The 14,672-nt window shown below is 54.5% G+C and overlaps 3 protein-coding genes across 3 annotated transcripts; 2 read left to right on the top strand and 1 right to left on the bottom strand.

The window, feature by feature from the left end:
* Nucleotides 1–578: 578 nt before the first annotated feature.
* WHR41_06493 (uncharacterized protein) lies at nt 579–1,820 on the top strand. Its single transcript, XM_069375098.1, has 2 exons — nt 579–1,137; nt 1,191–1,820. Exons 1-2 carry the CDS (start codon nt 894–896, stop codon nt 1,652–1,654), a joined length of 708 nt encoding a protein of 235 aa, XP_069228271.1. The 5' UTR covers nt 579–893; the 3' UTR covers nt 1,655–1,820.
* A 444-nt stretch (nt 1,821–2,264) lies between these two features.
* WHR41_06494 (uncharacterized protein) lies at nt 2,265–4,526 on the top strand. Its single transcript, XM_069375099.1, has 5 exons — nt 2,265–2,461; nt 2,524–2,724; nt 2,791–2,926; nt 2,982–3,629; nt 3,686–4,526. Exons 2-5 carry the CDS (start codon nt 2,572–2,574, stop codon nt 3,904–3,906), a joined length of 1,158 nt encoding a protein of 385 aa, XP_069228270.1. The 5' UTR covers nt 2,265–2,461; nt 2,524–2,571; the 3' UTR covers nt 3,907–4,526.
* Nucleotides 4,527–12,798: 8,272 nt separating this feature from the next.
* On the bottom strand, nt 12,799–14,261 carry WHR41_06495 (uncharacterized protein). The gene is made up of 2 exons (XM_069375100.1): nt 13,934–14,261; nt 12,799–13,883 (listed from the first exon to the last, which is right to left on the bottom strand). Exons 1-2 carry the CDS (start codon nt 13,996–13,998, stop codon nt 13,181–13,183), a joined length of 768 nt encoding a protein of 255 aa, XP_069228269.1. The 5' UTR covers nt 13,999–14,261; the 3' UTR covers nt 12,799–13,180.
* Nucleotides 14,262–14,672: the final 411 nt, after the last annotated feature.

Genomic DNA, 14,672 nt, shown 5'->3' on the forward strand with positions numbered 1-14,672 from the left:
AGTAGCGTCGAGCGGCTCAAGCGTGTTGACTTGGCAGAGCAAGCCAAGGGAATAAGTCACCGGACGGCAATAGTCACGGTCCCATCAGTATAGTCTCGACGGTAGAGGCTCTATCGTGCAAGCAGGAGCTTCCTCCGATACCTCCGAGCATATTCACGGTCGCGGCTAGGGTAAGCTGCTACTGCTGCTGGCCTTTTTGACAAATCCATAGGATCTGCATTGCGGGGCGAATCCAATCGCCAGATCTACCCAGGCGGCTACTTGTTCCTGGGAGGCAACGGTTTCCAGCTGTGTGGTTCTGAGGGTGAGCGTTCCTCTGATTTGGCCATTGACTATTCGAGATTGTGAGTTCAAGCTCACATTCCTTGTCACGAGCCGCATGTCAAGCACTCTGCCACCTGTGTCGGTGGCGTATTCCAAGCATACGTGCAGACGGATGTGAAAGCGGGGGCCTTGAGAACATTCCCACAACGCCGTCGATCATGGCGGCTTGGAAGGTCACTAGGCGCTGGCGTACATGCGGAGCCTCAGCCTGTTGTGCAGCAACTTTGCCCAGACCAAGCATCATTCCCATACCGCAAATCCGTCTGGGCATCATGGAGACAAGAAGCTCGTCAAGTCTTTCGATAGCGCCTTATGAGGTCGATCTATCAGCCTATACCGCATTGAGTATCTAGCCATCGCCAATCGCGACCACGTTCGCAGCATCGGACGAGCGCACGACATGGTCTTCCCTATCTGCTACAGGCCAAACAATGAAGACATTTCCAATAGCGCCCAACTCAAAGGATGGTGGGTCAGCATAGCTCGAACACATAAAGCAGCTGAGACCGCCCGTCCATGTCAAAGTCTATCTCCCATCGTCTACAACCTCAAGAGTCTTCGCGGCAAACATGCAGCTCCTCTCCCTCCTTGCTCTGGTGACTTCTGCCGCCGCATCGGCCATTCCTGCTGCCGCTATTGAAAGACGTCAGACATGTCCCAATGCCAACGCCAACGCCCTTGCATCAGCGAAGGCAGCCTTCACTGCGGCAAAGATTGTGCCTGATGTGATTCCGCAATTCAACCCGACCCTTGAAGTGAGCGTCAACTACAACGGCAAGGCAGTCAATTTCGGCAACACCTTCAACACTGTTGGTAAGTAGAATCCTGAGTTGGATCCGTCAACACAGCACTAATGAGATCATCAGAAACCCTTCTCGAGCCGGACTTCTCCATCACTGCGGAGAAGGGCTACGATCCCAAGACCACCAAGTACACCCTCATCATGGTCGACCCGGATGCGCCTGGCCCTGCTCTCCCGATCTTGGCCGACTTCCTGCACTGGATCGTCTCTGACGTCCAGCCCAAGTGCATCACCAACCAGATCCGCAAGCAGGTTGCGTCGTACATGGCCCCGACTCCTCTGTCTGTCTCTCCTCACCGCTACACCTTCTTGATCTACCGCCAGCCGCCGAACTACGTCCCGCCGCCCAGCCTCCAGTACCTGCCGGCCAACAGGGCTCTGTTCGATCTCGCTGGCTACGTTGAGGAGGCGAAGCTGCAGGGACCCGTTGGCGGTAACTACTACCGCGAGGGCCAGGCTCAGAATGTATGCCTGCTGCTGCCGGGCTGCACTCAGGACGGCACCGGCTACCAGCCTCCTCAAGAGTGAGCGTCTAGGAGGAGTGATGGTACATAGCCAGGGGGAGCCTAGATACGATCCAGCGCTGTGATTCATTACTTATTGCTGCTTGTATGGGCTTATGTTTCCTGCCTCTTTACCGCCTTCTGAACTTGATTCCAATGAAAAGTCAACATCTACATGTTTCATGACAATACCGTCACGTCCTGCACCCTACTCTACTGAACCAGTGGGAAGACCAACATCCACATACTCAACCTTGCACATCCCATCCATCAGAACGCTGCAACCCGCTGCAACCGTAGTCTACGCCGAGGTTACAAGATTGAATTCAGCCGGGGCGGGCGTACAGGCGCAAGGAGCCGCAGCTAAAGAGGCCAGAATGCGTCTCACGTGCAGAGCCGCCCCGCGTTTCGGTAGGGCAAAGCGACGGCTCACGTGGGCCGGCAAGGTGGGGTTCTGCTGTGACGCGGGCGGAGATCAGACAGCGACGCTCCATGCCACTTGCCCTCCACATCCCGCGGCGTTGCACCGCCCATCCACCCTCTCTGCACCAATGCAGTCCGCACATGCGCCTGGCCCGCCCACATGAGCCCGATGCCAGCCTCGACTTGACGCTGGCCCAGCGCCCAAAACCGCCTCAGCCTTTTCCACCACCACCTTTCCGCCGCTACGCCTGTTCCCCGCCGCCCCAACCCACCCGTTCGCTGGTATATGAGCGCGACTCCCGCCGGCCCCTCCTGCTGCTCCTCCTCTTCGACTCGCCATACGTTTGTCAGTCCCGCAGACCCTACGTGAACCGCTCCCCACGCGTCTGCCCTACCCGTTGTTTCTTCAGTATGCACATCCTCCACCCCTCCTCACCAGATCTCCCCGGCTCATTTGTCTCCTCCAAGCAGGCCCGAGCCCGAGAAGAGACCACGAACTCCGCCGAGAACCAGGTCGAGATGCCTGACGCCATTCTCGACGACATTTCGCACCGCCGCTTTAACCCGCTCCGAGGCAGCTGGGTGCTAGTCAGCCCCCACCGCACCAAGAGACCATGGCAGGGAGCGCAGGAGTCGGCACAGAAGAATGAGCTGCCCAGTTACGACCAATCGGTACGTTCGCCGCGTTGAAGGATGTGTGGAATTGGATACCGGACAGAGCGCTGACAAGCGCAGTAGTGCTATCTGTGTCCCGGCAACAAGCGCGCGCAAGGCGATTCAAACCCGAAGTACGACAGCACGTTCGTCTTTGTGAACGACTATTCGGCTGTGAAGGAGGAGCAGGCACAATATGACGCTCCCAAGGAGGACGGTTGTAAGTTCGGCCCGGGAATTTGTATATGGCTTTGCTGAGGCTAACGGCATTCCAGCATTATCGTCTCGACTACTCAAAGCGGAGTCTACGACCGGCAAATGCTACGTGATCACCTTCTCGCCGAAGCACAACCTGACGCTCGCGGACATGCCAGCTCAGGATATCTTGCCCGTGATCAACACCTGGACTAAGATCTACAGAGCTCACCTGGATCCCCGATCACCTCTCCTTAACAAGGCTATTCCCAACGGTGATGCTCCCGCAGAGACAAACGGCAGCATCATCGAGGCACCCAAGCAGCAGTACCGTTATATGCAGATCTTTGAGAACAAGGGTGCTGCTATGGGCTGCTCAAACCCGCATCCCCACGGTCAAGTCTGGACTACCACCTCGCTTCCCGAAGAGCCCAGTATCGAGCTTCAGAACATGCAGCAATACCGGAGGGAACACAACGATTGCCACATGCTGGAAGACTACGCCAAGCTCGAAAGCGAAAAGGGCGAGCGGACAGTATTCGAGAACGAGAGCTTCTGGGCCGGATGTCCCTGGTGGGCAACCTGGCCTTTCGAGGTCATGGTCATCGCGAAGACGCACAAGCGGGCTCTTGTGGACTTCAACGACAAAGACCGCTCAGATCTGGCTGAAGTTATTTCCGAGATTACCAGGCGATACGATAACCTTTTCGAGACCAGCTTCCCTTACAGTGAGCACACCTCTCGATACAACCCATTCAGAAACCAGACTAACGTGGCATCACAGGCATGGGTCTCCACCAAGCACCACTGACCGGCACTGCCGAGGAAATCGAAGCCAGCCACTTCCACATCCACTTCTACCCACCCTTGCTGCGCAGCGCCACCGTGCGGAAATTCCTCGTCGGCTACGAAATGATGGCCGAGCCCCAGCGCGACATCACGCCTGAGCAGGCCGCAAAGCGCTTGCGCGACTGCAACGGGCCCCTGTACCGCACTCTGCAGTAGAAGAGACGAAGCACGAGAAGGACTTTTCACGGAAAATTAGTTTCCGGGGCTCCTGTTTTCTTTACACTCAAGCATTGGGCCCGGCGTTTACGACAGATGCTTGATGCTTTTTGACTCGAGACCTTGGAGGGTTTCATGCGCGCAGGCGGGGCTGGCGTGCGGTCGGTCGGTTGGTCGGTTCCTCCTCCAATGAGAGGGGCAATGGGATGAAGAAAGCCCGCTGCCGAAGTCGAGTGATCGACGCCTGCGCTGTTACGCTTTGCTGCTACCCTTACTGTTACACGACTAGATCACGGGGGAGTCTGAGAAATACCAATACCACCTGCTACTTTGAGACCCTGCCCTTGATGACACGGAAGTCTGTGTGCCTGAGGCTGGCGGAGGAGCTGCGGTTCGGCGGCTGCCTGGCTCGCTTGCGTGTGGCTGTGTCTCCATGCTATACGATGGTCTGTGTTGGCTACTCCGCCTTGTTTGGGCGTGGCTATGCCTATAGGATTACTGATGATCCCGGTCGGTTGGTCTCGCTTACGGTTTCGGACTAGTCTGAGATGATTGGTATGTAGCAACGCGCGCTCTCTTGAGCCTACAATATAACATTAAGCAGAGATTGTACCACCTACTGCATTTTCTCATCGGTCTCCAATGCGAGTGCTTTGCGTGCTGACTGCTGTAGAGGCTTTTGGCTGAGGAAGCGTGGTTCCACAGTTAACGTCGGCTGAATCTGAGGATGTTCTGGTTCCAACGAAGTGTATGGCAGGATGGAAGTGAAAGTAGTCCATAATCATTTCTCTGTCGTTTCTAGGCCCTGAATAGCCTCCAGTTGCCACTGCCATGTACCATAACTCCCCGAGGACCTTGTCCCGCCGCTATCGACCGTTCATGTTAAGAAAACAAGGGAACTAGCAAATCCAAGGCTGTCAGACGAAATTCCTCCATCCAGAATCTGTCGCCAACCGTCATCACAGACGCGTATTATGGTTAGTACGGGCTCTCGGGCGAACGGCGCATCGGTAGGGACACCTGTTGCTACGCTGAAGCCATGGCGAGATGCACTCGCTGCAGAAAGTGTGCGAGCAGGGCAATGTCTCCGTAGTGCCGCTCGCGCCGAGGGTCTCGAGGCAGATGCCACAGTCTGCTCGCTCACTGGTGCCTGGTGGACTTTGCGTGGCTACTGAACCACTAGGAGCAGGACTCGCTGGCTCACTACTGCTTGATGGGCCTGGTGCGGCGGCTTGTGCACTGGAAGCAGGAGTTGGTGACTCACCGGCAGTTGGCGGCACGGCCGTTGGGGTATCAGAAGCAGGAGTTGCTGGCTGCTCTGGTGCAGCCGTGTCGTGATCGTGCTGGTGCTCGGCTGGAGAATGCTGGGGAGCGATATTTGGTTCTCCGGCTACTGCACCGAGTCGCTGTGCTGGGGGAGGTTGCTGCTCGTTGACACTAAGTGCTTCAATGGCCGCCTCGAGTGTCTCGATAGGAGGCCGCTGTTGTTCGACGCTAGGCTCTGCAGCTGCTTCTGCAGGCGCCGCGACTGGCGGACTACTAGAAGGTCCAGAGGTCGCAGAGGTCGCAGTGGGTTGCTCAAATTCTTGTGAGGGCCTAGCATCTCCATGGCGCTCGAAGTCTTGTGCAAGAGCCGGTACCGGATCGGCTACTCTTTCGAGAGTTGCCACTGACGGCTCGACTACACTATCATTGCTAGCCTGTAGCGCTTCTTGAACTTCTCTCAGCGCTCCCATGAGCTGACGAGCCTGAAACGGACCTGGGATGAATCTCAGTCCGTTATCTCGGCAGAGAGGACAGCTAGGTGACTCGGTCAACCAGCGCTGAATACATCCTGCGCAGAAGCTGTGGTCGCATCTCAAAGTTTCACGGTCGCCGTTGCTTCCGACGTCATCCAAACAGATGGTGCAGCGCTCTGGTGCGGAAACAGTGCGCTGGCGATCAGGTTCGGGCGCGTGGTGTGGCTGGTTGGTCTGGTGATTGGCTTCTGGCGTAGAAGCATTCTGTTCACGGACAGGAGTGACAACGCGTTGTGGCTGGGCTGCATGGCTTTGCTGTTCGCGATGAAGAGAAGGAGAATTTGTTGTCCGTATACGTGAGGTTGAGTTTTGATTCTGAGCGGCGTGAACGACCTGTTGAGTAGCAGCGACAGGCTCGCGAACAGGCTCCATGACAGGCCGGGACTGGGTATACCGTACGCGTTGATCGATCTGACGGTCGACCGGAATCAGTGGTCGTGTGACTGAATGTTGCGGATAGTAAGTAGCTTCTAGCGCGTGAGCAAAGAGCTGGCGAATTGGCTGCTGGATACGGTGTGGCTGAACGGTGTGCCGGTGTTGCTCGAACTGAAGGTCAGGCTGATACACTGTTTGTGGTAAAGCGAGCGAAGCTGCATTCTCGACGAAGTAGTTGAGTTGTGGTACAGACGCAGTAGGCTGGCGAGCAGGGTCGACGATACGGCGTGGGCGGCCTGCTTGCTCACGCTGTCCGATTTGATGGATGTGCTGATGACGCTGTTGAGCAAGGGCAATTGATTCCAAGCCCTGGGTACATCGAATGGATGCGATCCAATCATGGATCACCTGGATGTACTGGTCGGAGTCTTTGACGTGCCATCGTTTGCAAAGAGTAAGGGAAGCAAGCCTGGCTAGTTCCCGCTCAAGCACACGAGTGTCATTTGCGATGCTCGGAAGCACCGTCAACAGCCGTTTTGCTTGTACGACATCGGCTCTTGCTATTCTGTTCCGACATCTTCGGCCTTGTGAATGTGCATGCCCTACACAGCTCCAGTCGTTGGTATCTGGGTTGACCAGTTCGAGGAGATTCGCGGTAATCCACGGCTGACTTTGATTAGACCACAAGAAAGACATCTCGTGAGACGCTGAGGGGGTGCCTCAAAGCTTGTTTGATGAGATTGATAGAGAGAATAAGTGCCATCTGGCCAGCTCATCTTGAGTATAAGTACCTAGATAGGATTGTGGGGGTTTGAACAGCCGTCAAGGCTGTGCAGCGCCCGTTCGACGTGCGGCGCGTCGCTTGGTTCACTTCGCCCACTTCACTGCAGCTTCTCGAAGTGGCAGTGAAACCGCATCTATTTCCGCAGCTGGGCAGTCACATGGGAGGAGGGCTATTCTTCACTTAGCTCGTGGTCTGTAACACTGCTGGGCAGTGAAGCGATGACGGATGGCGGCTGGCGCCCTGCAAATACGGATAATCAACGCAGTACACGAGGGTTAAATTTACTTTCAGCAGGTGGATGGAGGCCAAAAGACGTAGCTCGCTCGTGATGTCCACTCTCCCATTGCGTCACCTCGGGAACTCCATGGTGACAGCCTGTTGGTGGCGCTCGTTCCCTTGCCGCTTGAGTCATGAAGCAGCCGGCGACAAGCGATGAAGAGCTGAAGACTCGTTCAATGCATCGACGGGCATGGCCAACATCGATTCGCTCGGTAATCCTGAGGTGCAACCAAGTATGGGCGGCAATGCGCCTTGTCCTCGCCCTGCTGAGCCAGTGCCTGCATATTCCCGAACGGACTACGTTTCATTGTCGAAAGCTCGACAAAGACTGATTGGTGGCTTCAATCCGTCATGAAAACGATGAGAATGAAACTCGCTGCGATAACGTGCTTGTGAGGTGTTCTGACTCGGGCCAGCTGACGATGAGGGAAAGATGCCGTGGCTGAGCGAGCTCGGGCGCGCTTCCGGCCTCAGACAGACGCCGAACGACGCCGCACGCCTGCAGGCGCGCCGGTCGACACGCTCCCAAGCCTCCAACATTAGTTCATCCTGGTCACACTTGAGGTGATGATATTTCTGGTCACATCTGCCCGATTTTAGGCAGCTTACACACGCCTCGGACTCCATGGCGGACATCGGCTCGATTTAGGCGCGAGCCAAAAACTTTTTCTTCCGACAGCTCTCCAAGTCCACTCTCTATCCACAAACAAACCTACGCGTTCGCCTCTAGACAACGCTACATGCCATTTCCGCTTCACTCAGCAGCATTGAAACAGCTGAGCACCTTTGGCCTGTCTAAGCCGCAGTGGACTGGCTTCGCTTAAGCCTCCGCCTACTCGCAAAGCCTCGCAGCAATCTATGTGAGTCCCTTTCTAATCATCTTCTTCAGCTCGGTTATGAAGCCAAGGGCTTGCTACGCATTGCCCCCTAGAGATTGGAGTGCCGCACATATGGCACACGGTGCCAGAAAATGCGTCTCTCCCCAGATCTCAGCATTTCTTTACAATCGAACGGCAATCCATCTAGTCCCAACTGCTTGTGGAGTTAGTTTGCCATCTCGCGATATCCACATCCCGCCTCCCACTCTTGCTCAGCATGTCCACAATGCTCGCGTTATCCTTCGACGAGTTACAAACTGAAGTCCAACAACGGGGGACCTTTGGTCAACACCAGTGCATCTGGAAAACAGACAACGACCGCTGTGATTCTGTGCTGGATGACGAAAACTCTCTGGCTACAGTTCGGAGCATTCTAACGATTTCCCGGTCGGAACTTGGTATTGAACAGATTCAGCATGCAGGTCACCTCTCGCTTTGCCCCGACCATGGCGACGTGATATGCATTGAAGATGTGTTCACTTCTCGATGGATTTTCGGGCCGGACTCGGATCTCGGTCCGTCTCATCTACAAGCGCCCATCCAGCGTGGTGCCAGCGGTACTGATTGCTTAAATCCACCAGCAGATCCACCGACGAGAGCCCCACGGTCACTATCATCTGAACAGAATACTCCCCTAAGGCCCGGGAGTTCAAGCGACAACATCGTCGCGGATCGAACGGATTCACTTTCGCTTGGCCTGACACCTCCATCTCAGCGAACGGGTCAGCGCAGCCTAGGCCTGCAAGCACACCCTCGCCCGATGCCCGTCGACCGGGGGCAACCCCTTTTCAGCAATCAGCGGCGCCCAGCAATACGAGCACTGGGCATTCGCCTTCCCCACTTGCATTATCTTCCAGTCGAAACTCTGTATCGAGATATCGTTACCCACTCTTCTCTACACTCCAAGCAGATTTCCAGAATCAAGACATCAAAGAATACCAGTGCATAGCCAGGAGAACCAGTGGACGCTGTAAGGGCACGATCAATGACGACAATGTTTTATCTCAGGTCCGAACCATCATGGAACAAGCTAGAAGTACTCTCTCGCTGGACGATGTTCGCAAAGTCAACCAGTCACTGGTGTGCAACAAATGGGATCAATACGAGAAGCAGCGAATGGACATCGAAGCGACATGGAAAGGCGAGTTTCCAGACTTTCCCGACGACTTCGGAAGTCCAACTTCACCCGAAAATACCCCTTCTAAAAAGAAGTCAGACCCCCAGGTGCCAGAAGTCAGCGATCGCCAGCGCGCACGAAACTCCCGGCAGCGAACAAACACTGGCACAGGCGACAATGCGTGCTCCGGTCGCAGTGATATCCATCGACTGGCAGTCTTTGCGTCAGAATTCTCAAGCACAGGACCTCAGGGCGATGATACTCCATCACTGAATAATGCGGAAGAATCAGAGATTTTGGAAGGGTCAAACCAGCCTTCTCAGAAAAACCGCTTTCTTGAGGCAAAATGCTCGGCTTGGGCGCCACACAAGGTCAGATCAGAAGTGTCCCGACTGTTCAATAAGCCCTTACCGACACCGAAGGTCGTGGGTGTATTGTACCTGTTCAAGGCGATGCACTCCAACCATGTCAAGATTGGATACACGCTGGGGAATTGGGAAGAAAGAAAGGCGGGGATCCAAAAGAGCTCTGGTATAGCGCTCAGTGATGAGTATCCGATAGAGGACATACCTTACGCTGTGTTGCTACGCCTGGAGGCGGTGGTTCACACTTACCTCGCGCACTTCCGACGTGATGTTCCAGTCAAGATACGGACTCGAGCTCAGCATGAGTGGTTTGAGATTGACTTCCAGATCGCAAAAAGGACTGCTCACTTCTGGCTGGATAAGATAAGAAAAAGTGGAAGAGTCCCTGCCGGGAACGGCGAGGTTTCAGATTATGACATGAATGAGGCGAATTGGCCGGCGATTCACCGCGATCATGACAGACGGTTTGCGGCGTGGGAGACTGTTATCGAGAAGTCGCCAGAGTCTAACACGAATACAATGCATGAGATCTGGTGGCGAAAGATTGGTAGGGTGTGGTTGGAAGGGTGTGTTGCCATCTGTTTTGCAGCTGCCGCACAACACCGCTACGGAATGGTACCTTCGGCCATCTTGGCAGTCTTGTGGACCATCTTCGCACACTCAATCCTGTTGAGCTCCTAATCGTCGAGGAATGCCGACGTAGTACTCAGCATTTTAAGAGCATGCATGAGCCTGCGATTATCGGGCTTCAAGAGACCCTGTGCCCTGATCGTTTCATCATATGCTCCGTTCTGGCGACAGGCCTAGGTTTGGGAAGGTCCCTGACGCTCGCTCGATTTCAGGAAGCCTGCGTTGATTTGCAGGTGCAAGACTACCACAAATGTTGAACCGTTGGTAAATAGGTTGCAGACGGATTATTTTAGCGGGTCGTGCTATAACAAGCGTGAATCCTTTCTCGGAGAAGTGTTCCTAGACCGAGCTTCGTTGTCCGTCGCTCACACTCCACCTCAACTCGAACTTATCACCGACACTTAACCACCACAAAAATCATGCGGCTCTCCACTGCACTGCTTTTCGCGCTGAGCACAGTAATTGCCTGTGTATTACTCAAAATAATAAGAGAAGGCGGGCTGCCAACCATTCACGTCGTCTTCATTGCCGCGTGCGAGGAAGTCACGCGATACCTTCTCTCGCGCCGCTTGGGCTCTGTTGTTGATTCACTGGCCATCGGCGCCGCCGCCGCACCGCTGGATTACATTCTTACACTCGCGAGTCCTTCCTGGCGACTGCTGGGCGTGGGGCCTTGCGACACGCGGCGTAAACGCAAGACGAAATTTGGCGGCTGCGCACATGCAGAAGCATATGCTTGCTACAGTCGTCACGCGAATGGCAAGGCCAACTTTGTGAGCATGGCAGCGTGCTACAACGTACTCGAAGTGTCTGCTGGCGAAGCAAAGGCGCATTACGAGCATTGTCACAAATCCAGCCAACTCTCAAGGAACGGGTTCTTTGCTTGCGTGGGAACCAAGTTGAAGCAGAGGGATGATGCGTCAGACAGATGCTACGACGTGGGGCTGCTCATGGCTAACTGTGCGAGGCAGTATGGCGCTATGGATGAATGGGCTGAGATTGTCGAAACGCTGGGTGCCATACAAAAAGACATGACGGCTAATGAGGCGAAGGCCTCGGACGATATTGTATCAACGTGACGGCTCTCACGCTGGGATTCCGGTAGCCAAGCTCGGTTGCTGTCCAGTGCCTACAGCCCAGTCACAATTCCCTCTCTACCTCGCTTCGAACTTTCCCCTTGTCAGACTTTCTTCTTCTTCCGTTGTGCTACTTCGGTACTACTGCGACTGTTTTCTAAAGCCTTCATCGCCGCATGCTTCATATCCAGCTTTTCGATGACCGTCCGTTGACGTCTTGCTCCCATGTCTCTACAAGACCTTCCATCAGAGCTCATGGAAAGCATTGTCGTTCTACTATCTCTCTCCGATACAAGCTCTCTTCGATTGACGAGCAGATGTCTCGCTTCGAAAACTGCACAGGAGCACCTCAAAGCCAGGTTTCGCACAAAGAGGGTTGAAATCACAGAACAGAGACTTCGCTCTTTCGTTGCTGTGACATCAGTTGGTGGCGTTGGGTGCCTGCTCCAAGACCTGACGCTTGTCGCGCCAGTGTACAACACCTCGGAACTGGCCACTCGACTTAAGGAGAGAGGGACAAGGGTCGCTAGACTTGATGAGGATGATCCGTTCGTTCGTATAGGCTTTGATCATTTCAAGCGAGGAGATATACGACGGACCAGACTCGATCGTGCAGTCTTGAAAGAGAGGCTTGCCGAGCAAAACCACCTGCTGAGTAACCAGAAGGATGTGGAGCTCGTCGGGCAGGCCCTCGCCAATCTTGCTGCGCACGGAGGTTCTCTTCGGAGGTTGCGGACTGAGGTTGTAGTTTACAAGGATGACACTGTTACGCCTCTGCTTCCTCTATTTCGAGGCAACTGGAAACCGATCTGGACCGCAGCAGCCAATGTTAGCCGCACATTGTTCGCATCTTTGGCCGCATGCAATTTGCCCGTCCAAAGTCTGGATCTGTTTAATAACACTCGAATGCTACGTTGCAGCCTGTATTGCGACGAGCTCAATAGCGTCGACTTCGCGTCTGGTAGGCTTGCTCAATCGCTGAGCCGGTTGACAGAGCTCTCGTTGAGTATCTCCGAGGGAACGGTCGAACAGAGCTTCCAAAACGACGTCCTGGAAGAATCCAATCGACACTCGGGTCATGACGGTTTGCGATCCTTGCTGCAGACCTGTCCCAGCATCCAAACACTCGATCTTGGCCATTTCTCTCTGGATCGTATCGAAGACTCGACCGTGCATTTCGGACGCATTATCCGGGCGCTAGGCGAGTCAAGCCTACCATGTCTCAAGAATCTCACTCTACAAGGCTTCAAAGTCACCGAGAGTGAACTACTCACGTCGCTACAGGGGCTTGAGACCTTGCGGAGCCTTTCGCTTCGCTACATCCAACTCATTAGGGGCAGCTTCAAGCGCATTCTGGATTACTGTACCATTAAAGCAGCCATCGAGGAATTAGAGCTCGAAAGCCTGTTCGAGCATAGAGTTGTCGGAAGTCTGCACGAGCCTAGGGTCATCCAATTTGAGTCTCCTTGGATGGTGCGACCACAGAAAACTCCGCCTGAACGTTTCCCAGCCTTACGTGCTTCCTATCGGCGCGCATCGGACAACGAAGTAGGCCATCAAATTAAGCACCACATACATCAAGCGCCGATTGTAGTCGCAGTCACGTACCACAATCGAGATCGAAGACGGCCTGGGGACTCACCGTCCATTAGAGAGTGGAAACAGGACCTGAAAAATCGATTCGGTCCGCTACCAGCGAATGGGAAACCTTCATGCCTTCAACCTCATGTTGCGCCTGAGCAGCTGTGGCGATATGGCTGAACGATGACCGCCCAGAGCTGATGGCCTCAAATGTGTGGGCAAATGAGGGCCTATCCGGACTACGCGAGGTCTTCGATGGCTGCGATTTGTACCTATGCTTTTGGAAACATCATTGCAAAGCAACTCAAGCATACCCAGCGAAGGCACGGCGCCCGCGAAGCAAGCGGATCCAGTCCTGGGGCTGGCAGCCTCAAAAGCGAGCCAATGTTTTTAGGGACAAACTCGGACGGTCATCAATGGTCGACCGCACGCAATTGAGATTTTCCTATAGCACCAATGCCACCGCACGGAGAATCCCACAACAGCAGCTAAGAGGCGTGCAGGCTGAAGCTCTGAAGCGGCGCCTCTCGCCTCCATCGCCCAACAACTCTCGCCGTAAGTCTCTTGAAACAGAGCTGCGGACGAGATGCCAAAGCTTTGAATCTCTTCCGGCGTGGAGTAGCATTCGCCCGATGCTTCGCTCTGGCAGTTCCATGAGTAGAAAGGCACCAGCCCAATATCTAGAGGCGGGTTGCCTTTGCCTTGCTTGCAATCCCGTTCGGGATATATATTGAGTAGTCTCGCGGCAATCTCTCCCGGCGCTGTGGTGCCGTACACGCTCTCGTTGGTTCGCTGATACCAGATGCGGGAGTAATTTGCTTGGACATCATAGGCAGCCCTGTTCAGAGCCGTCACGTTGAGCCTGTTGGGGTCATTCGCTCTGGCTGATCCGGAGTTGGGTACTCCAGGATGAGGCTCTGTTGGGTTGCTGATGTTCGTGAAGTTGTTCGCGAAAAGATCTGCTAGGTTGTAGCATTCGCGCTCGTAAGCACCTCTCGGCAAAGGAATGTACTCCATGGTGAAGCCAGGATGCTCTGTCGATGGCTCACAGTTGGCATCGTCTTCGCTTGAGAAGTGCACGGTTAGATTTGACCTGTGGTGGGGTTAGTTCCTTGGACCAGTATAAGCATTCTGTCTGCGTACTGTGAGGATGCTAAGTGCATTGATGCAAGCCAGAACAAAAATATACATGATAAGCGCAGAGCCATCGTCTTTGGATTGTTGCAGTTGAAGACGATTGACGATGAGGAATCAAAGATGGGACCAAATTGTGTTGGTAAGAATGTACAGGCGACCAAGGAGGACCACAGTAGTCGCTTCAATCCTTCACTCGAAATGACGAGCAGTCGCTCCAAGGGTAGACCTGTGTCAAGATGGTCATCTCTGTGGATCTCACCTCATCCTAAATTAAAGCATGGCCAATCGGTGAAGATCCGGCTTGTAGCTTCAGTATGTCTGTGTGATAGGCAGGCACAATGCAGCCAGCCAAGAATTAGACCATACCTTGGCATTGCACCTGGACTCAGTCATCAAGGCGTGGATTGTCGGGAGTGTACATTCCGACTTCAGGGCCCTGCACGACTGTTTCAACACCTGGTGCAGTCAAGCTCTCCCGACCGTCGCGCAGACATCTTGGTCCAGACCGATCACCATATCTCAGTTGAGACACCTCACAGTAAAGCATTCCCTTGCCTTCAGCCGTTGCCGACACACCGGCGCGATCGTAGTTTGAGCGCAGATGAGCGCTTTGCCTTACAAGGCTGTGTCGTGAATCGCGAGGATCCACCGACGAGACACGAAGGATGTGATGGCTCGCCAAGAGTGGGTCTACACTTGCGTCACCCCACTCGTCTTCTCGTCTCCTGTCGGTATTTGTGATAGA

The sequence above is a fragment of the Cladosporium halotolerans genome (assembly GCF_011745625.1).
Source record: "Cladosporium halotolerans strain TM138-S3 chromosome Unknown Sca21, whole genome shotgun sequence".
In the NCBI taxonomy this organism is placed as follows: Eukaryota; Fungi; Ascomycota; class Dothideomycetes; order Cladosporiales; family Cladosporiaceae; genus Cladosporium; species Cladosporium halotolerans.

Excerpts from the sequence above, each read along its gene's own strand:
- WHR41_06493 (XM_069375098.1), top strand. The coding sequence starts at position 894 with ATGCAGCTCCTCTCCCTCCTTGCTCTGGTGACTTCTGCCGCCGCATCG. Across the intron at positions 1,138-1,190 it reads CAACACCTTCAACACTGTTG|AAACCCTTCTCGAGCCGGAC; the intron begins GTAAGTAGAATC and ends TGAGATCATCAG.
- WHR41_06494 (XM_069375099.1), top strand. The coding sequence starts at position 2,572 with ATGCCTGACGCCATTCTCGACGACATTTCGCACCGCCGCTTTAACCCG. Across the intron at positions 2,725-2,790 it reads TGCCCAGTTACGACCAATCG|TGCTATCTGTGTCCCGGCAA; the intron begins GTACGTTCGCCG and ends CAAGCGCAGTAG. Across the intron at positions 2,927-2,981 it reads CGCTCCCAAGGAGGACGGTT|CATTATCGTCTCGACTACTC; the intron begins GTAAGTTCGGCC and ends ACGGCATTCCAG.
- WHR41_06495 (XM_069375100.1), bottom strand. The coding sequence starts at position 13,998 with ATGGCTCTGCGCTTATCATGTATATTTTTGTTCTGGCTTGCATCAATG. Across the intron at positions 13,884-13,933 it reads ATGCACTTAGCATCCTCACA|GTCAAATCTAACCGTGCACT; the intron begins GTACGCAGACAG and ends ACCCCACCACAG.